Raw genomic sequence first — 27,332 nt, forward strand, 5'->3', positions numbered from 1 at the left:
GCCTCCGCACCGTGAAATTCTTTGACCGGCGCAAGACAGACTCATGTTTTCATTCATCAAGAATTAAAGTCAGAGGTTGGAAGACGATCACATACCGTCGTAGTTCCCACCATAAACGGAGATTCGGCGGCGTTATTCTCATGACTCGCCACGAAACCGAAAGTAAAGAAACGCTGGTCGGCTCGCCCAGCATTTCCACCACCACTAATAATAACAAAATAACCATAGAGACAAAACCATATATTTATCTAAAATGGGCCCAGTAACAAGTGGTAACGTAGATTCATCCACATTAATATCAGACTTTTTTATTGTCGTGGAATTTTTCGTTCTGCCGATGGAGAAACTCCTTGTTGTCCCTTTGTTGTTGAAGTTGTTTATTTATAGTAGGATAAGCCCCTTGAGTTGTAACAACTCGTTTACGAGGGGGTCCTACACAAAAAACATCAAGACATAACACAACTCAGCACAATACAATGAAAGGAAACAAGACAATACAATACAATACAGACACTAAAACAAAACAAAAAACAAACAAACAATCAAACCAAAAAAAACAAAAACAAGACAGACATTATACAAAAATCACTTCGACAAAATTGCAACCAGAGTTTGAACAAATATTAAAGATACGAGTTCAGACATTTTCAGTTCAGCCTGGAGGTTGTTCCATGTTGATGTTGGTGCGGCGAAACTAAACGCTTTTTTCCCTAGTTCAGTCTGCACTCGTGGAGTGTTTAAACAGTAAATATCACTGGACCTTAAGGAATAGGCCTACCGATTTTCTGCTCCACGGAGGAGTGAACATAGATAAGATGGAACCAAACCGAGGAGAGGCTTGTAGATCATTAGCAGCCAGTTTCTCAGAGATGGCCACCCGGACTTCAAATAGAGCTGACAGTGATGACTGAGGCGACCACGGCCAGTGAAAAACCTCAATGCACTGTGATATACAGTGTCCAAAGCTGTTATGTATTAGACTATGTTTGGGGCTATACGAATAGTCGCCTGTAGGTGGCGCCTGTGCTATGTAACTGGTTGAGTTCTGTGTAATAAAGGAAGACCAGAAGAAGTGGTTTAACAGCAATAAGTGTGTCAGTGTTGCTCTGTGTTAGCATATGTAAAAGTGTTTGCATATAGACAATTAGCAGCGACATAACAAAAGCTGCTAGGCTTTTGGACGAAGCACACATGATGTACAACACATCTCCACAGTCAACTAACGGTAGGAAAGTTGACGACACAAGCAATTTACGCACTCGCAGAGAGAAACACAAGAGATTTCTGTAAAAGAAACCAAGCTTTAGCCTGAGTTTTTTTTTTTTTTTTTTTACCAAGTTTTCAATATGCAATTTAAAAGAGAGCTCCGTGTCTAGCAGGAAACCTAAGTATATTTATAATTAGTAGGCTAACAATAATTAGTAACAACACTAATACAACTTCCTGTCTCTACAACTGCATTGTCTTCACAGCACTGATTGAGTTGGTAAATCCATTTTTATCAGTTTCCTTCAGTGAATTTGGTTTCTAAAGACTCCTCCACTCCAGAGACGCCTGAACCTCCCATCACAGTCGAACAGGGTTTGAGGGTTTGAGGGTCACCTTGCCTGGCAGCCACACTTGCATTGCCTTATAAAGACAAAAGCTTTCATTCCTCTTTCTGTTTCTGTGTTGTCACTTCCTTCCTCGTACTACATTTGAATACGTGAGTCGTCGCCCTGCCGTTGCAGCTCAGCCGCCACTCGGAGGAAGAGCGAGACAGACGGGCAGAGAGTCGACGAGCAAGACCTCCAGTCCACACCCAGACCTCTAGCACCATCAGGTAAGAACACACGAGTCCAGATGTTGTCCCTGAAGGCATCACGGTGGCACCACGACGCACCTGAGACAAACTCTGATTTGCTTTATTCTCGTTTGCGTGAGGAAAGGGGAACGGTATAGCGAAGACGAAGAGCAGAGGCGTGTGTGTAGCTGTGTTTCATCAACTGTTGCACAAACTCAAACTTTCACAGTTTAAATTAGGAGCTTCTTGAACCTGCAGCTGACATAGAAACCTGCTTTAATTTAATCGTGTTGAAAACAGTCAAATGTGTATATAAATGAGAAGAAGAAGGAGAGCAGTTGGAGGCAGAGCGAGGCCTGCCGGGGGAAAGGAGGAAGAAGAAGTTAAACCACTGCAGCGAGCTGAAAAGGAAGTTTGTGGTTAGTGTTGTTTCAACTGCAAAAAAAAGAAAAAAATCCCTGTGAGGCAGCGAGAGGATGAAGATGTGTGTCTTCCTCAGAGCTGAACGTTGAACGGTTGCGGGGCGGCGACGTGCTGCTGCTGCAGATCACGGTCAACCTGCAGCACGTGTGATTGGTGCTGATGAAGCGCTGCACGTGAAAGAGTAGCGATGCTCAGAGAGGAACGAGGCCGAGGTCACATGACCCGGACTCAACCAGGAATCTGGTGACTTGATGCAGAACCAACGAGTCACTAGTGACGAGTGACTTTAACTTCATGACTTTATATCGTCCCAAAGTCTGAACGGCGGAGCAGAGCCGTGAGCTGCTCAGAGCTACGCTACGGAGGCTCATCGTGGGATTTCTTGGTTTCCCTCATCAAACTCATCAAATACACAATCCAACAACTCCACAACGCTCTGGTGGACAAGTTGTGAGCTGCACATTCACCACGCTATGAGATAATAACACAACGCTACCACACAGAGTTGTTTTAGAGGGAAATTCATGCAAAACCGCTGATGCACGTTGCCTTCAGGGACAGTTTTTCATCAAGCAGTCTCTGTATTTCCCTCTAAAACAACTCTGTGTGGTAACGTTGTGTTATTATCTCATAGCGTGGTGAATGTGCAGCTCACAACTTGTCCACCAGAGCGCTGTGGAGTTGTTGGATTGTGTATTTGATGAGTTTAATGAGGGAAACCAAGAAATCCCATAATGAGCCTCCGTAGCGTAGCTCTGAGCAGCTCACGGCTCTGCTCCGCCGTTCTAAAAATAGCTTGCACCGACAATTAAAGGTAACGAACCTACTGCTATGACTATAGGGATTATGGTGATGGGCCAATTTGACAAAATGTTGAACTATCACGTTAAGACTTGAAACACAAAGTTCAGGACTGGGTTTGATTTGGGACTCGTTGGTTCAGACTCAGCACCTCGAAGTCAAGAGTTGAGATTTCCAAAGACTTTTAACCACAGAGCTCCACGAAAACGCTTCATCAGAAAATATTAACAGTAGCTGCAGCGTCTTGAGTTGTAGTTCTAGATCTTGAGGCATCGTGGAGAAGCATCGTCCTCTCAGGCTCTGGTGTTTGAGTAACACAAGGCCTCTTCACTGAGACAGACTGAGCTCCATCTCTGCACTGCAAAAACTCTAAATCTTTCCAAGAATATTTCTCTTATTTCTTGTCAAAATGTCTCATTTCTAGTCAAAACTAATCTCTTTCCACTTAAAATAAGACTCATCACCTAAAAATTAACTTGTTTTTAGATCATTTTCACTTGTTTCAAACTAATTTTCACTTGAAATAAGTAGAAAAATCTGTGCTTGTAATAAGAAAGAAAAACTTACTCCACTATCAGATTTTTCTACTTACTTTAAGTGAAAATAGACTTGAAAGAAGTAAAAAGTGTCTAAAAACGAGCTACTTTTTATGTGATGAGTCTTATTTTAAGTAGAATGAGATTTGTTTTGACTAGAAATGAGACATTTTGACAAAAAATTAGACAAATATTCTTGGTAAGATTTTCAGTTTTTGCAGTGTGTGTGACTCTCAGACAGAGGAACATGAGTTTTTGTTGACCAGCTGAAGTCTATGTGACCTTCAGAGGCGTCTCCATCCTCCTCCAGATGTTGAGTCCAGTGTCTTCAGTCTCTCCATCACGTCTTTAAAACCCACTCCAGCATTTCCTCTGGTCTGGTTCCTTCTTCTTTTTTCTTCGTCAGCGTCTTCTTAGGCCTCTTCCTCTTCCTCTTCCTCTGCCGTGACCATCACACTGACGACAGTGAGCTGAGCTAGCTACAGCTTCTCATAGCGATGCCACAGGTGTTCACGTTGGAGTTGAGTTAAAGGGATAGTAGCATTTTTTTTTAAAAGTGGGGTTGTATGATCTACAAATAGCCCCTAAGTACTTTAATTACAGTACACTGCAAAAACTCAAAATCTTTCCAAGAATATTTGTCTAATTTCTAGTTAAAACGAATCTCTTTTCACTTAAAATAAGATTCATCACCTAACAATGAACTTGTTTTTAGATCATTTTCACTTGTGTCAGACAAATTTTCACTTGAAATAAGTAGAAAAATCTGCCAGTGAAAGCAAGTTTTTTGTGCTTGTAATAAGAAAGAAAAACTTGCTCCACTATCAGATTTTTCTACTTATTTCAAGTGAAAATCTGCTTGAAAGAAGTAAAAAGTGTCTAAAAACAAGCTGCTTTTTTATGTGATGAGTCTTATTTTAAGTAGAATGAGATTTGTTTTGACTAGAAATGACATTTTGACTAGAAATAAGACAAATATTCTTGGTAAGATTTTGAGTTTTTGCAGTGTAGAAGACTCTCTGCACTCCTCCCGTTAGCAACGCCAGCCCATAATAGCCCTGCCCAGAGATTTACAACATACATTGTTGTGAACAGACCCAAAGAAACGGCCTATTTTCACGGCCTAAAAGAGGTTTTACCTGGAAAAAAAATGCACTGTTCCATTGTTCACTATAATATAATTTTTTCCAGCCCTTCAAAGTGGATTTTTTTTAAGGTAACCTCTTTTAGGCCATGAAAATAGGCCGTTTCTTTGAGTCTGTTCACAACACTGTATGTTGTAAATCTAAAAATAAGTCTTCTACTGCATTTAAAGTACTTAGGGGCTATTTGTAGATCATACTGTAGCTAAATGCTACTATCCCTTTAAAGCTACAGGACGTGAGTTGTTCAGAAGTTGTTTTTCGGGTCACTGTTTTAGCTCCAGCTGCTGAGGAAATCCAGATGCTGTAACATCTGCCTGAGGTTCATTGTGGGGAGCTAATAACAGAAGCTAAAGGAGCTCAACACTCCCATCACCCTCTGCCTCCACTGAGGGAACAGTTTGCATGAGAAGTTCAGAGTTTTTTTTGTGGTTTATTTCTATACAAACAACTAAAAACAAACCTCCATGCATGAAAACATCCTCTTTGTTCATTGTTTCTCTCTGTTGAAATGTCAAGAGTCAAACGCTTTCATTTGAATTTTCTTTTGAGGATTTTCAGGAAGTGCTGCTGAAAATTTGTTCCACATTTGGTTGGAAACTTGTATAGGGTTAGGGTTAGTTTCCATTATCAGTTCATCTTATCTCACCTTTTCTTAAGAAAGGGAAAAAACTGAAAAAAAGTAAATATAGAACAAAGCAGCAAGAGCATGAAGGAAACAAAAACACATTCACATTCAGTAAAAACTTCAAATTTCACTTCTACAATATAAAAGACAGAAGCTGCAGCAGAAACAAGCAAATACACTGCAAAAACTCAATATCTTACCAAGAATATTTGTCTCATTTCAAGTCAAAAATGTCATTTCTAGTAAAAACAAATCTCATTCTACTTAAAATAAGACTCATCACATAAAAAGCAGCTTGTTTTTAGACACTTTTTACTTCTTTCAAACTGATTTTCACTTGAAATAAGTAGAAAAATCTGATAGTGGAGCAAGTTTTTCTTTCTTATTACAAGCACAAAAAAATTGCTTTCACTGGCAGATTTTTCTACTTATTTCAAGTGAAAATTAGTTTGAAACAAGTGAAAATGATCTAAAAACAAGTACATTTTTAGGTGATGAGTCTTATTTTAAGTGGAAAGAGATTAGTTTTGACTAGAAATGAGACATTTTGACAAGAAATAAGGGAAAGATTTAGAGTTTTTGCAGTGTAAGAGTCTGAAATAGAAACGAGTAGAAACTGAGAAGAAGCTGAACGTGAAGCAGTGACTCATTCAGCCTCATTTAGCTGAAGAGTTTCATTTCTGCTCCTGAGCTGAAGTCGCTTCAACACGACGACCGAAACAGGCGAAGACGAAGACGACGTGCAAAAGTCAGAGAGTCGACACTAAAACTAAAACACAGAATGAGCTCAGTGAGAATCAGTTGAAGTGGATTAACTGTGATATGTTAATTATGACCGAGGCGCAGAGAGACAGGCTGACGTGTCGCTGCTTCACAGGGAGGAAGTGGCCATGGAGGTTTTACCCAGAGTTCATTGTGGTCTCGTTGAGTCTATTCTCTAAACTTGATAAAGCTGATATTTCTAGACAACCCCATGTTTCCCTTCAGAGAAAAGTCTGATTCTCATTTATTAATCAGCATCTGGACTAATAACTTAATTAAAATCATCTTAAATCATTTTAAACTGTATTTATACAACTTTGTCTTATATTGAACGTCCTACAGATTATTGTTTAATGTTAAATTATTTTTATTAGTAAGGACCTAGTGAAGGATTCGTCTATAAAAACAAAACTATACACTGCAAAAACTCAAGAATATTTGTCTTATTTCTAGTCAAAACAAATCTCATTACCTAAAATATGTATATTTATACATACATACATAGTTATACCTAAAAAAGTAGCTTGTTTGACTTATTTCAAGTCTATTTTCTTTGAAATAAGTAGAAAAATCTGATGGTGGAGCAAGTTTTTCTTTCTTATTACAAGCACAAAAAACATGCTTTCACTGGCAGATTTTTCTACTTATTTCAAGTGAAAATTAGTTTGAAACAGGTGAAAATTATCTAAAAACAAGTTAATTTTTAGGTGATGAGTCTTATTTTAAGTGGAGAGAGATTAGTTTTGACTAGAAATGAGACATTTTGACAAGAAATAAGACAAATAGTCTTGGAAAGATTTAGAGTTTTTGCAGTGTAACTGTCTCAATTCATTTCAACAGTTTCTCCCAAACCAACAGGATCTTGGAAATAATCGAAAACATTTTTGTGGGGACTATTTTGAGCGGCGGATTGATTCTCAGTCAGTCAGAGTGTGTGATGGTGTTTATCAGCTTCATCTTCATCGGGCCGACGCTGCTCCATCAGAACAGGAAGTTGAACCACTCATCTTGAAGCTGATGTCAGTGTTTGTGGTTTTAAAATGTCCGAAGGTCTTTCTTAACAACGCGTATGTGTTACATTAACTCCGCCAAATATGGTCATGTTAAAGCGCAGTGAATCATATAAAATGTCAGTGTTATGTGATCAGTTCCTGCTTCACTCAGTCTGAAAGTGTGAAGTTTTACTACTACGTGTTGAATTTAAATCAGTTAAAAAGGAGAAATTAACGAAACTAAACGAGTGATTAACAGATTAAATGAATTGAATCACAGAGTTAAAGGCCGATTTCCTGCTTTTTCTTTTTTCTATTGGCTCTGTGATTGACAAACTAGGGGAGACCGGGGGCAACTGTAACACTTTTTGGTTTTGATGCCATAACTCAAAAACCACTTGAGCTATTTGGATAATTTTTTTATGTAGGAATCTTCTATGTTCTACTTGTTAACAGTAATTAAATGTTTTTACAAAAAATGTTTGAGCCACAATATTGATTCAAACACAAGTCAAATGTTATAATCGCCCCCACGTAGGGAGCGGTTGTACCAATTGTAGCCAACAAAATTGTCAACAAAACTGGATGTGTTTCAATGATTAGACATTAAAGGTTAAGAAGGAATGAGAAAAATACTGATGATGAAATGTTTTACTTTCATACCTCAAAAATGAGTCTTGTCAGATAAAATCAGAAATGCATGAGATATCAGTTTTTCCTTTGGTAGGCAGAGAGGGAACATAAAAAACAAGTGCATAATGAATTTCATGGTTGTATCTCATTTCTGATTGGTGCAATTTAAAATGTTACAATTGCCCCTGGTCTCCCCTACTTAATAATTAATCAACTACTTAAGTAAACTTGTTTTTCTATTCAAACATTGGTTAGAACCAGAAACAGTAAAACTCGATCCTGTTTCATCAGTTATAACTGTAGACTATCTTTTATATTGACTGTGTTATTTGTATTTAAGCCCTTCAAAATAATTTGTTTGCATTATCTTTATATGTGGGTAACAGTGGGCGGAGCTTCCCTCTGTCCACCTGTCCGTCAGCCGGCTGCAGCTGCAGTTAGTTACCTGTGCAGGTGCTCAGGTCTCATGAGTGACAGGCAGAGGAACAGGAAGTGAAGCAGAAACAGGAAGTGGAGGCAGAGGCAGAAGTTCCTCCTTCTCTGCACCGCTGAGCTCCGGTCGCCTCCTTCTCTGCCTCTATCTCTGTGTCTCTCTGTCTGTGTTTCTGTGTCCGATGTCTCATGTTGTTGAATTTCTTTTTGTCGTTGCGTCAGTTTCAGGTTCCAACATGGCCGCCCCCGCTCAGATCTCTTCAGAGGAGCTGGAGGAGCTCAGGGAGGCGTTCGGAAAGATCGGTGAGAGAGAGAACAGAGAGTTGGACTGTTGTGTTGTTATACCTCCCTGTCCGTTGTGACCCCTGACCTCTGACCTCTGACCTCTGACCTCTGACCCCCTCCCTCCTCCAGACGTGGACAACAACGGCTTCATCAGCAAAGAGGAGCTGAACGACCTCTTCAGAGCCGCCAACCTGCCGCTGCCCGGCTACCGCATCAGAGAGATCATCCAGGAGCTGACCAAGACCAGCGACCAGCTCACCTTCGACGAGTTCACCCAGGTCAGGTCTATACTCATTATCTCCCCCCCCTCATGTGGACTAAGGGCTGGGAGAAGTTTCAGAGTCCTCCGTGGCTTCTCTGAGTTACAGGGGGTCTCGGCGTAGCAGTGCATGTCCATATGACGGTTGCAAATGGATACCAACTGTCTTCATAACAAAAAGACACACCAAAAAACATCCAAATACCTCCATGGTGCTCGTATGTAATGTCCGTCTTGTATTGAAGCTCTGAAATGAGAAATTGTCCCGAAAATAATTAAATTAGTCTGTATTTCAAGCTTGTTTGTAGCAGAAGCTTCTCGAAGCTTCTCTTCCCGGTTTGGTCAAATTTGGATGAACTGGGAAGAGGAGCTTCCGCTACAAAACAAGTTTGAAAAATAGACTCATTTAATTATTTTTGGGACAATTTCTCATTTCGGGGCTTCAATAGAAGAGGGACATTACATACGAGCAGCGACCAGCTCACCTTCGACGAGTTCACTCAGGTCAGGCCACGCAGGAACTCATTCATCACATCCGCCGTTAAGCCACTGAACTGCAACATGACACACTTTAACCTTAATTAACCCTCCTGTTGTCCTCCTGGGTCAAGGAAGGAAGGAAGGAAAGAAAGATGGAAGAAGGGAACATATAGGATTAGGGAAGGAATAAGAACAAAGGGAAAGAAGGGAGGAAGAGAGTGAAAAGGATGGTGGTAAGAAGGAAGAGAGAAAGGAAGGACAGAAGGATGGGCAAAGGGAACAGATTGGGTCTAGGAAGGAAGAAGAAGGAAGGATGGAGGGAAAGAAGGGAGAGAGGAACAGATTGGGTCAAGGAAGGAAGAAGGAAGGAAGGGAAATGATGGTGGGAAGAAGGGAGAAAGGAGGGAAAGAAGGATGGAGGAAGGGATGAACAAAGAAAGGAAAGGAGTGGAGAAAGGAGGGAGGAAGGAGGGATGGAGAGACAGAAGGAAGGGAGGAAAGAAGGACTATGTATGTATGTTACAGTAGTGTCCATATTGTGTAATGTTTACTGTACTGTGTAATGCAGCAGCTCGGAGCCCAATGCTGTGTCTCATTCCAATATTTCCATACTCACATTAACTATTTCTAATGTGTAAAACTAAACTAAACCCAGTGGACAGTAAGAACCCGGATGGTTTCACTCATAACGGTCAGAAAGTTGAGTGTAGAGCGATGGACACTTCCCACCCTGGGCTAGCGGTTGATTTACAAGACGGGTGATTTACAGGTATGTCGTAAAACATCAAACATAAAACATACTTGCAGGTCAAAGTTTTCCACCAGTACGAGGCGGCGGTGTAATCTCCACCTCACACAAGCAAAACAAAAAGAAAAAAAGGTACCAGTAGGGCGTTCATGAAATTACAAACAAAACGAGCTGGTAGCGTCCAAAGAAGAAGAAGACGTTGTGATCGTTAGTAAGCGCACAACAACAGTATTAGATTTAAGACACTAACTGTTGAAATTCATGCACTACAGAAGAAAGTACATACACTGCAAAAACTCAAAATCTTACCAAGAATATTTGTCTAATTTTTTGTCAAAATGTCTCATTTCTAGTCAAAACAAATCTCATTCTACTTAAAATAAGACTCATCACATAAAAAGCAGCTTGTTTTTAGACACTTTTTACTTCTTTCAAGCAGATTTTCACTTTAAATAAGTAGAAAAATCTGATAGTGGAGCAAGTTTTTCTTTCTTATTACGAGCACAAAAAACTTCCTTTCACTGGCAGATTTTTCTACTTATTTCAAGTGAAATTTGTTCGACACAAGTGAAAATGATCTAAAAACTAGTTAATTTTTAGGTGATGAGTCTTATTTGAAGTGGAAAGAGATTAGTTTTGACTAGAAATGAGACATTTTGACAAGAAATAAGACAAATATTCTTGGAAAGATTTTGAGATTTTGCAGTGTAGTGTAGATTATATACTACATGACGGGTATCAAGTATTCGAATTGAGACACAGCACAAGACAAACTTCCCTACGGGACAATAAAGCACAATCCAATCCGATCCAACACACACACACACACATGAACCAGATGGAGGAAATTATGTTTCTTATAATAAACGGAAAGCGAGACTGTGCAGATTAAAGTTTGATCAGGAAGTTTAATTGATTCCATATCAGCTGCACCTGATCAAACATCAGACTGAGACAGGAAGTGGTGAGAGGGGTTGCAAAATAAAAAAGTAGCTAAAGGGAAACACTGAACTGAACTGAATGTGTTTTTATGTCCAGTCAGTCAGTTTGTGTTTGTGTCGTACGGTGTGTGAACGTGTCCTGTGACCTCTGACCTGCAGATCGTCCACGGCCTGAAGAGCAGCGAGGTGGCCAAGACCTTCAGGAAGGCCATCAACAAGAAGGAGGGAATCTGCAACGTGGCCGGGACCTCGGAGCAGACGGGCACCCAGCACTCCTACTCCGGTCAGTGAACGCACCAGTCACCGATTATTGATTACACTGCAAAAACTCAATGTCTTTCCAAGAATATTTGTCTTATTTCTTGTCAAAATGTCTAATTTCTAGTCAAAACTAATCTCTTTCCACTTAAAATAAGACTCATCACCTAAAAAGCAGCTTGTTGTTAGATAATTTTTTTTACTTATTTCAAGTCTATGTTCACTTGAAATAAGTAGAAAAATCTGATAGTGGAGCAAGTTTTTCTTTCTTATTACAAGCACAAAAAACTTCCTTTCACTGGCAGATTTTTCTACTTATTTCAAGTGAAAATTAGTTTGAAACAAGTGAAAATGATCTAAAAACAAGTGAATTTTTAGGTGATGAGTCTTATTTTAAGTGAAAAGTGGTTCGTATTGATTAGAAATGAGACATTTTGACAAGAAATAAGACAAATATTCTTGGAAAGATTTAGAGTTTTTGCAGTGTGTAGATTATAGAGATCACTGGAGTGTGACATGTTGTCCCTGGTGTCCACAGAGGAGGAGAAGGTGGCCTTTGTGAACTGGATCAACAAGGCTCTGGAGAAGGATGGAGACTGTAAACACATCCTGCCCATGGACCCAAACAACAACGACCTGTTCACCGGCATGGGAGACGGCATCATCCTCTGGTAACTCCACTAACAGCTGATCAGCTGATCAACGATCAATGATCAATGATCTGGGTCAATCAGACTCTGGTATCCCTTTTCCCACCGAGCTGGTTCAGCACCGGTTCTTTGCTGTTCCACCTCCTGAGCTCTGGTGTCGGTACCAGATTTCTCCAGGGCCGCGACTGGCGATGACATGGCACATGGTGATTGGTCGTGGTGGCGTAATGCAATTACTTGGATGCTACCGCGGATGTTAGTGAAGTTAGTCACTTCGCCTCATTGTAAATATTGGACTCATCTGTCACAGACACATCTCTTCTCAACAGTTTGACATGAAAATGGCAATTTTCAGACGGACACATCAGGAGAAAATGAACTGTTCCAGACCTGTCTCTGTCTCTGGCTCAACAACACACTCTTGCTAGATTTGGCTCAGATCTCCAAGGCAACGTCAAACAAACGTTCGTGAACGCCCGCGCTAATTACAGTATTTTAATCATTTTCGTCACTGTTAGTTGTGTAAATGTTTAATGTTATCATTAGAAAATATAAATAGCTCACTTTCATCTACCTACAACTTATATAAATCCTCACGACCAATCACGATGCGCCACGTCATCGCCAGTCGCGGCCCCGGACAAATCTGGCAGCTCGGACACATTTGGTACCGACACCGGCTCCTTGTTCTAAAACTGGTTCCAGACCAGAACCAACTCCGGTCTAGAGCCAAGAACCGATGACATCAGGGGCTGAGGGCGGAGTCACCTGACCAACAGGAACCACCGCAAAGATAAACATAGACGTGATCAATATCTTATTACGTTTGTTTAACCCTCCTGTTGTCCACCTGTGTCAAGGAAGGAAGGAAGGAAGGCAGGAAGGACAAAGGGAAAGATGGGAGGAAATAAGGAAGGGAAAAAGGAAGGAAGGATAGATGGAGGGAGGGAACAGATTGGGTCAAAAAAGGAAGGAAGGAAGGAAGGGAGGGAGGGAAAAAGGATTGTGGAAAGAAGGAAGGGAAAAAGGAAGGAAAGAAAGATGGAGGGTCAATTGGATCCAAAGAGGAAGGAAGAAGAAGTAAGGACGAAGGGAAGGAAGGAAGGAAGGAAGGAAGGAATGGGAAAAGGATTGTGGAAAGAAGGAAGAGAGAAAGGAAGGAAAGAAGGAAGGATGGAGGAAGGGAACAGATTGGGTCAATTTGACCCAGAAGGACAACAGGAGGGTTGACTGCTAATCGATGCAAAGTTTAAACTAAAGAACGGCTAACGTACATTTAAGAATCAAAACGTAGTCGCCCTTCGCTGTGGTTACGATGAAGATGGCTTCTTTTCTTTCTTCTGCGTCGGGTCCAGGATTCAACACTCTCGGGTCAGACCAGGTTTTAATTTTCAGGCCCGTTGAGAACTCTATAATCTCCTTCAAAGAGGGCTAGGGGCTCTACACCAGTGGGAAAGCAAGAGTAGAGAGCAGAACTAGCACCAGGTTCTTTTTGGTGGGAAAAGGGGAATGTGAGGGGTTCATGTAGAACTGATCCAGGTCCTGTGGTGTGTGTGTGTGTGTGTGTGTGTGTGTGTGTGTGTGTGTGTGTGTGTGTGTGTGTGTGTGTGTGTGTGTGTGTGTGTGTGTGTGTGTGTGTGTCCTGCTCTCTGACCCGCTTCTGTCTCCATCAGTAAGATGATCAACTTGTCCGTCCCCGACACCATCGACGAGAGGACCATCAACAAGAAGAAGCTCACGCCCTTCACCATCCAGGTGAGGAAGAGGAGTGTGTGTGTGTCTGACGCTGTGTGTGTGTGTGTGTGTGTGTGTGTGTGTGTGTGTGTGCGTATCTTAAAGTCCATCAAACACTTCCTGTCTCTGCTCATTGCTGCCAAACTGGATGAAACACTGCAGCACTGAATCATGAGCAAACGCCATCTGTTTGACTTCTCCATGGATCAGATCATGAAGGACTTTCATACGTTTCTTTTTCAAGTCATTGTCACAATTTCTCTTCTTCAGATCCTTCTTCCTCTGCTGCCTGTTGTTCTTCAGCTCCTCCTCTGGCCTAAACTCACCTTTCTTCATCTTCTTGGCCACTGGACCTTCACCCTCTTCTTCCAGATCTTTTATTTTCCTCTTGGTCCGCCCCGTCCCAGCTTTGGAGAAAGCAAATCTCTGTTCTTTCTTGCCGCCATCTCTTCCTTTCACCTTTCTCGTCTTCTCTGTGTTGTTGTAATGGCTTGGAAGGCTTCTTACAGCCTGGTTTTCCGCCTGATTTTCCTCCCGGTTTTCCACCAAATTTTGTCCCTATGGAATCTTTTCCTTTCAGTGGTAGCCTCTGTTTCTTTCCACTTTTGGGAGAAAAGTTTTTCTTTGATTTGGCCTCCATCATTTCTGACGCTGTGTGTGCTCTGGCTCTGCAGGAGAACCTGAACCTGGCTCTGAACTCGGCCTCGGCCATCGGCTGCCACGTGGTGAACATCGGGGCGGAGGACCTGAAGGAGGGCCGGCAGCACCTGGTCCTTGGTCTGCTGTGGCAGGTCATCAAGATCGGACTGTTGGCCGACATCGAGCTGAGCCGCAACGAAGGTGTGTGTGTGTTTCTGACTGTGCGTTCACACCAAAAGCTTCCAAAGCGTCAAAACGCCGGAAGTCAATTCATTTTCAATGAGAGCCCGGCGACACCGAGCGACCAAAGCATCAACTGGCATCACCGCGCTTCCAAAGAGTCCAAAGCTTCCGAAGCGTCCGAAGCTTCCAAAGCGTCCAAAGCTTCCAAAGAGTCCAAAGCTTCCAAAGAGTCCGAAGCTTCCGAAGCTTCCGAAGCTTCCAAAGAGTCCGAAGCTTCCAAAGAGTCCAAAGCTTCCAAAGCTTCCAAAGCTTCCGAAGCGTCCGAAGCTTCCGAAGCTTCCAAAGAGTCCAAAGCTTCTGAAGCTTCCAAAGAGTCCAAAGCGTCCAAAGCTTCCAAAGAGTCCAAAGCTTCCAAAGCTTCCGAAGCGTCCGAAGCTTCCGAAGCTTCCAAAGAGTCCGAAGCTTCCAAAGAGTCCAAAGCTTCCAAAGCTTCCAAAGCGTCCGAAGCTTCCGAAGCTTCCAAAGAGTCCAAAGCAACCAAAGCTTCCAAAGCTTCCGAAGCTTCCGAAGCGTCCGAAGCTTCCGAAGCTTCCAAAGAGTCCGAAGCTTCCAAAGCTTCCAAAGCTTCCAAAGCTTCCGAAGCTTCCGAAGCGTCCGAAGCTTCCGAAGCTTCCAAAGAGTCCAAAGCTTCCAAAGAGTCCAAAGCTTCCAAAGAGTCCAAAGCTTCCAAAGCTTCCAAAGCTTCCGAAGCGTCCGAAGCTTCCGAAGCTTCCAAAGAGTCCGAAGCTTCCGAAGCTTCCAAAGAGTCCAAAGCAACCAAAGCTTCCGAAGCGTCACCAGACGAGAAGTTGAGCCTTGGTTAACTTTAGGGTAATTAGCTATGACGCGGTTCGGCGGCAACCTGTCAGAATAGAGACGTCCTTCGGCTGCCTTTTTTTTGTATTTCGGCTCCCCAATGACCAGCACGATTGAACTTTGACGTCAGTCACGTGACAAGCGGCCAAAGTGGCTGAAAATATTTGGGAGCTGTCTTGTCTGAGGCCCACCCTGGAGCGTTTTTGGAAGCTTTTGGTGTGAACGCACAGCAAAGCGACCAAAGCGTCACCAGACGAGAAGTTGAGCCTTGGTTAACTTTAGGGTAATTAGCTATGACGCGGTTCAGCGGCAACCTGTCAGAATAGAGACGTCTTTCGGCTCCCCAGTGACCAGCGCGATTGAACTTTGACGTCAGTCACGTGACGAGCGACCAAAGCGGCTGAAAATATTTGCCGTTTTGGAAGCTGTCTCGTCTGAAGTGCACTGATGCTTAGGAAGCTTTTGGTGTGAACGCACAGTAACGCTGTGTCGTGTCCGGCCTCGTTCACGTACATGTAGAGGTCAGAACGTTAGGAACTCCTCTGGAGGTCCAGCCGGTCGTCCACCAACCAGACGGTGGCTTGATCCCAGGCAACATGTCACAGTGTCCATGGGAAAGATCTTGAACCAGTCTGTGTGTGTGTGTTAATGTCTGTGTGTGTGTTAATGTGTGTGTGTGTGTGTGTGTGTGTGTGCAGCCTTGATCGCCCTGCTGCGTGACGGAGAGAGTCTGGAGGACCTGATGAAGCTGTCTCCTGAGGAGCTGCTGGTGCGCTGGGCCAACTACCACCTGGAGGAGGCCGGATGCCCCAAGATCAACAACTTCAGCTCCGACATCAAGGTGAACACACACACACACACACACACACACACACACACACACACACACACACACACACACACACACACACACACACACACACACACACACACACACACACACACACACACACACACTCTCTCTCTTAACATCAGGAAGACTGTAACTGATGGGGTCATTCCTATGTTCCCACATTTCTAACTTTTGTTGTCACTGAAAATTAGGCCCTATGTTCCCACAGCCCTTTGGTCCCACCATTGGTTGGGTTTAGGCAATGAAGAAAAGAGTTGGTTAAGTTTAGTAAAAAGACCAGGTAGAGGCTAGACAGGCCAGATAGAGAGAGTCCAGATAGGTAGAGAGAGTCCAGTGGGAACATAGGGCCTAATTTTGAGAAAAATCTTAGACCTGTGGGAACATATGGTAATCACTTATCAGTTAGGGTCCATGCCTATGTTCCCACAGCCCTATGTTCCCACAGCCCTAAGGACGTAAACAAAAATCACCAGATCTCAAACCTTGAAGAAGAAGAATCAGTTGAATCCTCCTATAATATCTATATCTCAGATGTTCCATCTTTCTTTCCTGTGGTGTGTGTTTGTCTCAGGACTCGAGGGCCTACTACAACCTCCTGAACCAGGTGGCGCCCAAAGGAGACGAGGACGGCATCCCCCCCATCGCCGTCGACATGTCAGGACTCAGGGTGAGAGTCTGACGCCACAAGGACGTTTTAGAAATGAAATGTTGGAATGAAACGATCCATTTTGATCAGTTTTACTTGTCACAACGAGCCAGAACGGACAGAAACAGAAACCAAACCTCTGTTAAAGGGATAGTTCAACATTTCGGCAAATTGGCCCATTGCTATAATCCCTATAGTCATAGCAGTAGGTTCGTTACCTTTAATTGTCGGTGCAAGCTATTTTTAGAACGGCGGAGCAGAGCCGTGAGCTGCTCAGAGCTACGCTACGGAGGCTCATTATGGGATTTCTTGGTTTCCCTCATCAAACTCATCAAATACACAATCCAACAACTCCACAACGCTCTGGTGGACAAGTTGTGAGCTGCACATTCACCACGCTATGAGATAATAACACAACGTTACCACACAGAGTTGTTTTAGAGGGAAATTCATGCAAAACTGCTGATGCGTGTTGCCTTCAGGGACAGTTTTTCATCATCAGTCTCTGTATTTCCCTCTAAAACAACTCTGTGTGGTAACGTTGTGTTATTATCTCATAGCGTGGTGAATGTGCAGGTCACAACTTGTCCACCAGAGCGTTGTGGAGTTGTTGGATTGTGTATTTGATGAGTTTGATGAGGGAAACCAAGAAATCCCATAATGAGCCTCCTCTGTAGCGTAGCTCTGAGCAGCTCACAGCTCTGCTCCGCCGTTCTAAAAACAGCTTGCACCGACAATTAAAGGTAATGAACCTACTGCTATGACTATAGGGATTATGGCAATGGGCCAATTTGCCAAAATGTTGATTGAACTATCCTTTTAAAGACTAGTCTGGACATTAGAGGACCCAGCTGAGGACAGTTGGTGGTTTCCTCAGTGTGTTGACGTTGTCCTCTTGTCCTCGTCCCTGCAGGAGAAGGAGGACCTGAAGCGAGCCGAGTGCATGCTGGACCAGGCTGAGCGGCTCGGCGCCCGGCAGTTCGTGATGCCGGCCGACGTGGTGCGAGGAAACCCCAAGCTGAACCTGGCCTTCGTCGCCAACCTGTTCAACAAGTACCCGGCGCTGAAGAAGCCCGAGAACCAGGACATCGACTGGAGCTCCATCGAGGGTGAGTGAGTCCTGCAGGACACGGGTCCGGGTCTGAACCCCGACGGTCTGGACCTCAACCTGTATATGCTGCCTTTGGGTCAAATTCTACAGAACTCTAATGTCAACTATCATAGTTATGCAGATGACACACAGATATATCTTGCACTGTCTCCAGATGACTGCAGTCCAATAGAGTCATTATGTCACTGTTTAGAGCAAGTCAAAAATTGGATGAGCCAACATTTCCTTCAGTTAAATCAAGAAAAAACTGAGGTCATTGTTTTTGGAAATAAAGAGAAGAGGGTTGCTGTCAGTAAACACCTTGAGTCACTGTCTTTAGAAACTAAAGACCAAGTCCGAAACCTTGGCGTGCTGATAGACTCAGATCTGACCTTCAACAGCCATATCAAATCAGTCACCAAATCAGCCTTTTATCAACTGAAGAACATATCCCGAATTAAGGGTTTTATGTCCCAAACTGATCAGGAGAAGCTGATTCATGCTTTTATCTCCAGTAGACTAGACTACTGTAACGGTCTTCTGACTGGTCTCCCCCAAAAAAGTATCAAACAGCTGCAGCTCATTCAGAACGCTGCAGCTCGAGTTTTAACCAGAACAAAGAGATCAGATCACATCACCCCGGTTCTTAAGACCTTACACTGGCTCCCAGTCAGCTACAGAATAGATTTTAAAGTTCTGCTCCTGGTTTACAAATCACTGAATGGTTTAGGTCCAGAATATATGAATGACATGTTAGTAGAGTATAAACCCAGTAGAGCTCTGAGATCTACTGACTCAGGTCAGATAGTGGAGCTCAGAGTTCAGACCAGACATGGTGAAGCAGCATTTAGCTGTTATGCTGCACACAAGTGGAACAAACTACCAGCAGAACTGAAATCAGCCCCAACTGTAAGCACTTTTAAATCCAGGTTAAAAACATTTCTCTTTTCATGTGCTTATAGCTGAGCTCTTTTTAACAACTTTAAACTTTAAAAATGTTTTGTCTTTATGTAAAGCACATTGAGTTGCCTTGGTATGAAATGCGCTATATAAATAAAGATACCTTGCCTTGCCTCGGGCCTCTGAACACCTGGTGTGTGTTTCTACCTGCAGGTGAGACCAGGGAGGAGAGGACCTTCAGGAACTGGATGAACTCGCTGGGAGTCAACCCCCGAGTCAACCACCTCTACGCGTAAGAACGTCGTTCCGCCATCGTTCCCCAACTTCATCCCCATCTTCAGCTTCATCTAACCTGTGTGTGTGTGTGTGTGTGTGTGTGTGTGTGTGTGTTCTCCAGAGATATCGATGACGCCCTGGTGATCTTCCAGTTGTATGAGAAGATCAAGGTTCCAGTCGACTGGGACAAGGTCAACAAGCCCCCCTACCCCAAGCTGGGCAGCAACATGAAGAAGGTACGAGGGGGGTGAATGAATGAATGAATGAATGAATGAATGGATCTGAAGATTTTCTCTTTACTGACTGTAGCTGGGTTTCCATCCAAATGGATCGAATTTAAGAGCGGATTTTGTGAAAATGCGCAAAAAGCAAATGCGAATTTATGACCGTTTCCATTCATTATTGTTTTGCGATTGGGAGAGGAGGAGGAGTGGGCCGTGAGATTATTACGTCATAAGAGAGCGTGAATGTGTCCATGACAACAGTTGACACTCAGCTGACACTCATCATCATGGACAATTTACGTACTTTCCGGACTATAGACGCACCAGCTACATTTTAAAAGAAAATACTGTACATATAGGCCGCACTTGAATATAAGCCTATAAGCCTTTTCATTTTATCGATACGCTGACAACCCCCCCCCCCCCCGAAGCGTAAAAACTTTTATGCGCATTTACTGCCTTTTTTCGAGTTTCTGGCGTTTCCATCCAAGTATTTATTCGCAATTTTTGAAAATGCGAATTAAAAAAAGGTGGATGGAAACACAACTAGTGTTTACATGGACTTCAGTTTCCTGCTTTTGATGGTTATCCTGACATGAACTTACAGAAACCTGGTTATCCAGTTCCCCCGTATACGATATGATAAATACAGTCTCTCCTGGTTTCTGATTACTGCGTCTTATATGTGCGCATATGAGGATCCATCTCTGTGGCACTAGGGAAGCCGACATCAACGCCACCGTCTGCTGCAGTGGCGAGCGGACAGTGACTCAGCATGTCGTCCATCATTTTATAGAATTTAAAAGGTGACGATGGATCAGAGCCACTTCTTTTGTTTGGATGTTTGGCCATGTAGAAACTTTTTTTCAAAAGTTTCCACCATGAAACGGCGTCTTGTCATTTATTAGCGACAGACTTGAATAGGTCGGCATTTCTATGTTTCCTTCCATCTAAACATCCCGTCCTATTGAGCTCTTCCATCACAGAGAGGCAAAATTCAGTCTCCCCTTGTTGTTGTCGCCACCATTTTGTTAGTTGTAACGTATCTATGGTAACGGTTACGTCAGTTGGCTGAAGCCTCGCCTGCACAGATGGTGAGCGGCTTTCAGATATCGGGGTATACACTAGGGCTGGGCCGATACGCTTTTCTCCCGATTTGATTCTCTAACGATTTTTGGGTCCCGATTCGATTTAAATTGCGATTCTGATTAAACAAGTATTGCGATTTTATATTTCAATTATTGTGATTTTCTTTCCTTAAACAAGAAGCAGGTTGAACCAAACACTTGACAATACATCATAAGTCATATTTACAAAAACAATACACACATCACATCAGTTTGTCTGTTGTGTTCGTTTGTTCACATAGATATCTGTGAACAAACCAACATAACAGGCCGGTTTGACTTTGTCGAGTGTAACGGCACAGAATACATGATCGTACAATAAAGATTGGTCGTTACAAAAAGAAAAAAATAAATAAATAAATAAATTAAATTAAATTAAATTAAAAAATAAAAACGAAAAAAAATCGCCAAAAATAAATTGCGATTAATATAAAAATCGATTTTTTGGCCCAGCCCTAGTATACACAAGCTCCAGTATCCTGGTTTCTTCAGCAGTACTTCAGGCAGCAACATTAGGATAAGGATAAGGCTTTATTTACAGTATATCCCAATTTCTGAAATCAGGAAAATGGCGTTTACATGCTTAAAACACAGAAACGGGATACTGAAGTCCATGTAAATGCAGTCAGTATCTGCTGACGCCACAGCAGCGTAGAATGGGAGCGGATATCGGAGAATGTCCTCCCTCTGAAAACCCGGAGCCTCCGAGTTGATTTATTCCTTTGTTGATAAAAACAAACGGGAGCTTCATTCCACCTGTAAACAAACTGAACCGTCAACTTGACTCTTGTGCGAGACTTTGTATTCCAGCTCCGTTTACAAACGTGTCGTCTTCCTCTCGGTGTCTGTTTGAAGACATCTGACGTTGTCTGTGGAAAAAATTGCGGTTTTATGGGATGGGAACGACTGCAGAACAGGAGACAGTAAAAAGAAAATCTAGACATTCATTCTGTTAGAGCTGAAATATATGAAACTAGAGCCCAGGTTGGATTTGAGTGGAACTGTCCTTTAACCCTCCGGTTGTGATTGACCCAATCTGTTCCCTTCCTCCATCCTTCCTTCTTTCCTTCTTTCCCCCCTCCTTCCTTCCTTCCCTTCATCCTTCCTTCCTCTTTTGATCCAATTGACCTGGTTTGTTCCTTCCCTCCATCTATCTTTCCTTTCTCTTTCCCTTCCTTCTTTCCTCCCATCGTTTCCCTTTGTCCTTCTTTCCCTTCGTCTTTCCTGCTTTCCTTCCTTCTATCCCTTTGTCCTTCCTTCCTTCCTTGACCCCAGAGGACAACAGGAGGGTTAAATCTGCACTCACACACACATGATTGACTTTTAATTCTTGGACTAAAGTCAAATGATTGTGAATCTCCTCTGGTTGCAGCTGGAGAACTGTAACTACGCCGTGGAGCTGGGGAAGAAGGAGGCCAAGTTCTCCCTGGTCGGCATCGCCGGTCAGGACCTGAACGCAGGGAATCGAACCCTCACCCTGGCTCTGCTGTGGCAGCTGATGAGACGGTAACAACACGCCACTAGGCTACCTTCTTACTGTTGTTGTTGTTGGGATGAGGTTAATTTGAATGTATTAAAGGATAGCCCCTTGAGATGTAGCATCTCATTTTCAAGGGGGTCCCTGAACAAACATAGAACACACAACATCAACAATACACTACATTACATTGTAGACGTACATAACATGACAATACAACAAATACAGACATCTTGCTCACACACTCCCACATACCACCCCTACCCCCATACATTTAACAGAATAGAAATATTAAATAACATAGTAGGAATAATGAAATAACAAAATGGAGAAAGAAAGAATAACAATGAATGAATGAATCAATTAAGTAATTAACTAAAAACATGAGCAATTTGTTTTAAGATATAGATATAGTGACCTCCTGAAACAATGAAGAGAGGTAATAGAACGCAAAGAAGGAGGGAGATTATTCCAGTCAAATGGGGCTTTATATTGAAATGACCTGACCAACCTCTTTAGAGAATCTATGAACAAAGAAATAAGGGAAGTTAGTATGTCTAAGTGGATATGGCGAGTTGTATGGAATCATAAGTTCTTTTAAATAAGGAGGACAATTAAAATAAATACATTTGAAAAGAAAATGGAACCAATGAGATTGCCTTCTTAATTTGGGTTGCAGCCAGTTCAGAGAATCAAACATGAGACAATGATGTGTTCTAAAAGGACATCTCAAAACAAATCTACATAAGGAATTAAATAATATGGTCAGAGATTTAAGATGAGTGGAGGTTCTGACCCCCCCCCCCCCCCCCCCTCCTCCCTCAGGTACACGCTGAACATCCTGGAGGACCTGGGCGACGGCCAGAAGGTGGTGGACGACACCATCGTGGGCTGGGTCAACGACAACCTCTCACAGGCCGGGAAACGAACCATCTCCAGCTTCAAGGTAGAGGGGGCGGAGCCCGATTTTTGTATTAATCGCGATTTTTTTCTGGCGATTTTTTTTGTTTTTTTTAATTTTAATTTTTTTTTGTTTTTTTTTGGGACGACCAATCTTTATTGTACGATCATGTATTCTGTGCCATTACACTCGACAAAGTCAAACCGGCCTGTTGTGTTGGTTTGTTCACAGATATCTATGTGAACAAATGAACACAACAGACAAACTGATGTGATGTGTGTATTGTTTTTTGTAAATATGACTTATGATGTATTATCAAGTGTTTGGTTCAACCTGCTTCTTGTTTAAGGAAAGAAAATCACAATAATTTAAATATAAAATCGCAATACTTAGTAAAATCGAATCACAATACTTGTTTAATCAGAATCGCAATTTAAATCGAATCGGGACCCAAAAATCGTTAGAGAATCGAATCGGCACAAAAGCATATCGGTCCAGTCCTAGTGTAGTCTGTGTGATACTCAGGTATAGAGAGCTGAAGCGGAAGCAGGAAGTAACGTCACCATGGGAACTCAACTCGGAAAAACCCTCCATGTAAAAATGAACGGGAGTCAAAGTTTTACTTCTTGATCCGATTGAATTGCGCCATGAGAAAAAAATATGTCCTCTACCTGTTTAAAACATCACGTTTCATGAAGAGAAACCAGCAGTTTGTTGTAAGTTTGTAGTGGAAATAATGAAAGTAACGGCAAACAAACACTGCATATCTCCAAAACCAGGCAGGTTTCCAGGATGCCAAGTCGCCTACTCATTTTAATGTAGCAATTGCCGATGAGAACCGGTGTCAAAAAGGAAAAAAGGAAGAAAAAAAAAAATTGATCACGGACTTTCATGATCGATTACCATGGCAATGAACGAAGCTTCGAAGCATCAAATTTTTTGGGTCAGTCCTACTGTAGTCCTAGAGCGGTCGTCACACTAAATACATTCTTCCGTTTTACAACAAACTGCTGATTTCTCTTCATGAAACGTGATGTTTTAAACAGGTAGAGGACATATTTTTTTCTCATGGTACAATTCAATCGGATCACGAAATAAAACTTGGACTCCCGTTCACTTAGCTACATGGAGACTTTTTCCGAGTTGAGGACCCATGGCGATGTTACTTCCTGCTTCCGCTTCGGCTCTCTATACCCAGTACAACAAAACTATCTAACTAAAGTAAATGTCAATGGTTCTCAAAGTGAGAGGGCTGACAGAGTTCAAGGGGGTCCACAACTTTTTCTTGAAATTTTACCACTTTTTCCTAGAATTTTTTGAGAGATTTCACCAGTTTCTTCTCAATTTTTCTTTTTTTAACCTTTTTATTATTTTTTTCAAGAAATTTTTACCCCTTTTTGTATTATTGTTTGCCCCTTTTTTTGAGAGAGAGAAATGTTGCCACATTTTTCTATAATTTTTTGAGAAATTTTACCACATTTTTTCTACATTTTTTTTGCGAAATCTTACCACTTTTTCTAGAATTCTTTTGAGAAATTTTACAATTTTTTTCTCAATTTAAAAAAAAACGTTTTACTATTTTTTTTTTTTTTAATTTATTTACTTTTTTCTAAAAAAATCTTAAACTTTTTTTTTTTTTTTTTTGGAAATCTTAAAACTATTTTCTAGAAATATTTCAACTTTTATGGAGAAATTGTACCACTTTTTTCCAGAAATTTCTCTATAATCTTTCAAAAATGTAGCCTACGCCTAATTTAAACGTACATTCATTGTTTTTGTATTTCTGGTTTTCTTGCTTCAAAATGTTGTCCAATGGGGGTCCGTGGTCTAATTTGTGTCAATTTTGGGTCCTTGGTATAAAAAAGTTTGAGAACCACCGGTCTATGTGATACAAGTATGAACAGTTTACCACCTAAAAAGCAGTTTACCCACTACAAAACATTAGACTACACCACTGGCAGAGCCTAGAGGTCACAGAGGTCACAGGGACCGGGGCGTGTAACACAAGAAGTGACTCGTGTGTGTGTGTGTGTGTGTCTGTGTGTGTGTGTGTAGGACGGCAACATCAGCAGCAGCATGCCGGTCCTGGACCTGATCGACGCCATCCAGCCTGGATCGATCCGATACGACCTGGTGAAGGCCGACGACCTGACGGACGCAGAGAAGCTCAACAACGCAAAGTAGGAGCTGATTCGAACGCTTCTTCTGTTAAATATTCTAATTATATTCAAACTTTGAATACATTTTTTTTTTTTTTATGATGAAAAAGTTTATTGTGCCACGCAAAATATGTTAATACATATTTTTAGCACATCATATCCACCTATACCAGCTTATTATTATGTCCCATGTCCACTAAAGGGCTTTCCTACCAAATCTGTTATAACACACTTAACTTTTACCAACTCAATATAAAACTTCAAGAAGGGAAATAGAAATACTATAAGTAGTGGTGCAACGATCACAGTTGATCCGTGATCCGTTCCGATCGCTCGCAAGTGGTCCGCGGACGGTCTGCGGATGGATCGATAAGGTGTGTGTAATGTGGGAACACGTTGTCACTGCTCCAGCCGATTATCAGGCAATTAAAAAAAACCATAGCTCATATTTGAAGCTGCAGCTCTATTTTGTTTTATCAACATGTTTACTACCCGAACGTTGCGAGGCACAACATTGATTTGCGTTGCGTTGCAGAAGGAACATGTTGGAAAGTCAGTTTTACCTTTGAATGTTCTCTTCTTTTTTTTTATAATTTGAATTCAGTTCAAATAGCAAAGTTGGTTCTGACAGCTCTAATACAGATACAGAGCAATCACTACAGGTAGTTCAGCCTCAGACCCAGTGAACCAGCCACAGTTAGCTACACATATTTTATCTGGGAAAAAATGACCCAAAGTTTTTTTTTATACATGCAACTGAGAATAACAAGAACACGTTGATAACTTACCGGCATTACGTCGCAAAGCGCGGCTCTTATCACCTAGCAACCAAGGCAGCGTTCGATTTTTTCAATGAATCTTACAAAAGGCGCAAAACTTTTAACAGAGTAATATCTGTAAACGAGAGGTTTGACACAATGTGACATCAGTTACAGCCTTGTGTTACAGTTCATTTTATGATTTACATTACTTTCAATATGCCTTCTTATAAAATAGTATTAGTTCTGCTAATGGACCATCATACAGAAGTGCTTAAACTGACCTTATATATACACAAAGTTAATACGTTTACCTGTGATACACATCCAACCATTAGAGAAACCAAAGCTTCTGGACCAAGTTGAGTTTTCATATTGTTTGTTTTGATTACAAAAAAAAATCTGATTATTCTGATTGTGGCACAAATAAATGGATAAATACGGTACGCCCGCCTCACTCATCATCCAATCAGAGCGGCTCACACCTGTGTCCTCGTGTTTGTACAGGTACGCCATCTCCATGGCGAGGAAGATCGGCGCCCGGGTCTACGCGCTGCCCGAGGACCTGGTGGAGGTCAAACCCAAGATGGTGATGACGGTGTTCGCCTGCCTGATGGCGCGCGGCATGAAGAGAGTCTAAAGACCAGGACCAGGACCAGGACCAGGACCAGGACCAGGACCAGGACCAGGACCAGGACCAGGACCAGGACCAGACCACTTCAACGAGGCAGAAATAATCAACTGCTGAGAACTCGGAGCTGATTGTTTCTTTCTCTAAAACCACAAGTTAATTCCAGATAAAGCCCATAATCACATTGCAAAAACTCAACATCTTACCAAGAATATTTGTCTTATTTCTAGTCAAAATGTCATTTCTAGTCAAAATAAATCTAATTCTACTTAAAATAAGACTCATCACATTAAAAAGTAGCTTGTTTTTAGACACTTTTTACTTTTTTCAAGCAGATTTTCAACTTTAAATAAGTAGAAAAATCTGATAGTGAAGCAAGTTTTTCTTTCTTATTACAAGCACAAAAAACTTGCTTTCACTGGCAGATTTTTCTACTTATTTCAAGTGAAAATCAGTATGAAACAAGTGAAAATGATCTGAAAACAAGTTAATTTTTAGGTGATGAGTCTTATTTTAAGTGGAAAGAGATTAGTTTTGACTAGAATTGAGACATTTTGACAAGAAATAAGACAAATATTCTTGGAAAGATGTAGAGTTTTTGCAGTGTAACCTCTGACCTCTGTGACCTGCAGCCGCTTCACCAATAACATAACAACGCCTTTAATGTCTCTGTATATTTGCAACAGCTGCTCAGTTTCCAGCTCAGAACAAACGTTTTCAATCTGAAACTTTATGACAAAAATACACAACAATAAACTTTTTGTATTATAACTGTGTCATGATTTGTTTGAATTATTCTAAAAAGACAAGATGAACACTGACTTCCTGTCTGGTGGCGAAGTGGAGGAACAGTTCTTTTCTCATGTTCAGACTGAAGCTGCTGACGATCATCACATCTCATCTACCTGACTGATGAGCTGTGATGTGTTGAGTTAAACTAAATGAAACGTGTCTGTGTTTATTCAGGAAAAAGCTCTGAAACCTGCCACCTCTCCTCCTCAGATCATCGCTGCAGCTTCAGGATTTTCAACTAGCGATGTCATGATTATAGATTTTCTTGGTACGATTATTGTCAGAGAAATAATCACGATTATCATATTCAATGATTTTACAACAATATCAATGT

General features: G+C 41.8%; 1 protein-coding gene across 3 annotated transcripts; it reads left to right on the forward strand.

Annotated features, from left to right (window-relative positions):
• Positions 1-1,717: 1,717 nt before the first annotated feature.
• lcp1 (lymphocyte cytosolic protein 1 (L-plastin)) lies at positions 1,718-26,522 on the forward strand. 3 transcript variants are annotated; one of them, XM_083996395.1, is made up of 17 exons: positions 1,718-1,822; positions 8,355-8,435; positions 8,547-8,695; positions 11,005-11,128; positions 11,642-11,774; positions 13,427-13,508; positions 14,162-14,327; positions 15,863-16,005; positions 16,589-16,684; positions 17,577-17,772; positions 18,867-18,945; positions 19,051-19,165; positions 21,653-21,786; positions 22,583-22,703; positions 24,714-24,838; positions 26,083-26,246; positions 26,288-26,522. In XM_083996395.1, the coding sequence occupies exons 2-16, from the start codon at positions 8,369-8,371 to the stop codon at positions 26,213-26,215; spliced, it is 1,863 nt and encodes a 620-aa protein (XP_083852521.1). In that variant the 5' UTR covers positions 1,718-1,822; positions 8,355-8,368; the 3' UTR covers positions 26,216-26,246; positions 26,288-26,522. The 3 variants fall into 3 exon arrangements, with proteins under 3 accessions (XP_083852521.1, XP_083852522.1, XP_083852520.1); XM_083996396.1 differs by having other exon boundaries at positions 26,083-26,216; positions 26,247-26,522; XM_083996394.1 differs by having other exon boundaries at positions 26,083-26,522.
• Positions 26,523-27,332: the final 810 nt, after the last annotated feature.

The sequence above is a fragment of the Trachurus trachurus genome (assembly GCF_905171665.1).
Source record: "Trachurus trachurus genome assembly, chromosome: 21".
Classification (NCBI taxonomy): domain Eukaryota; kingdom Metazoa; phylum Chordata; class Actinopteri; order Carangiformes; family Carangidae; genus Trachurus; species Trachurus trachurus.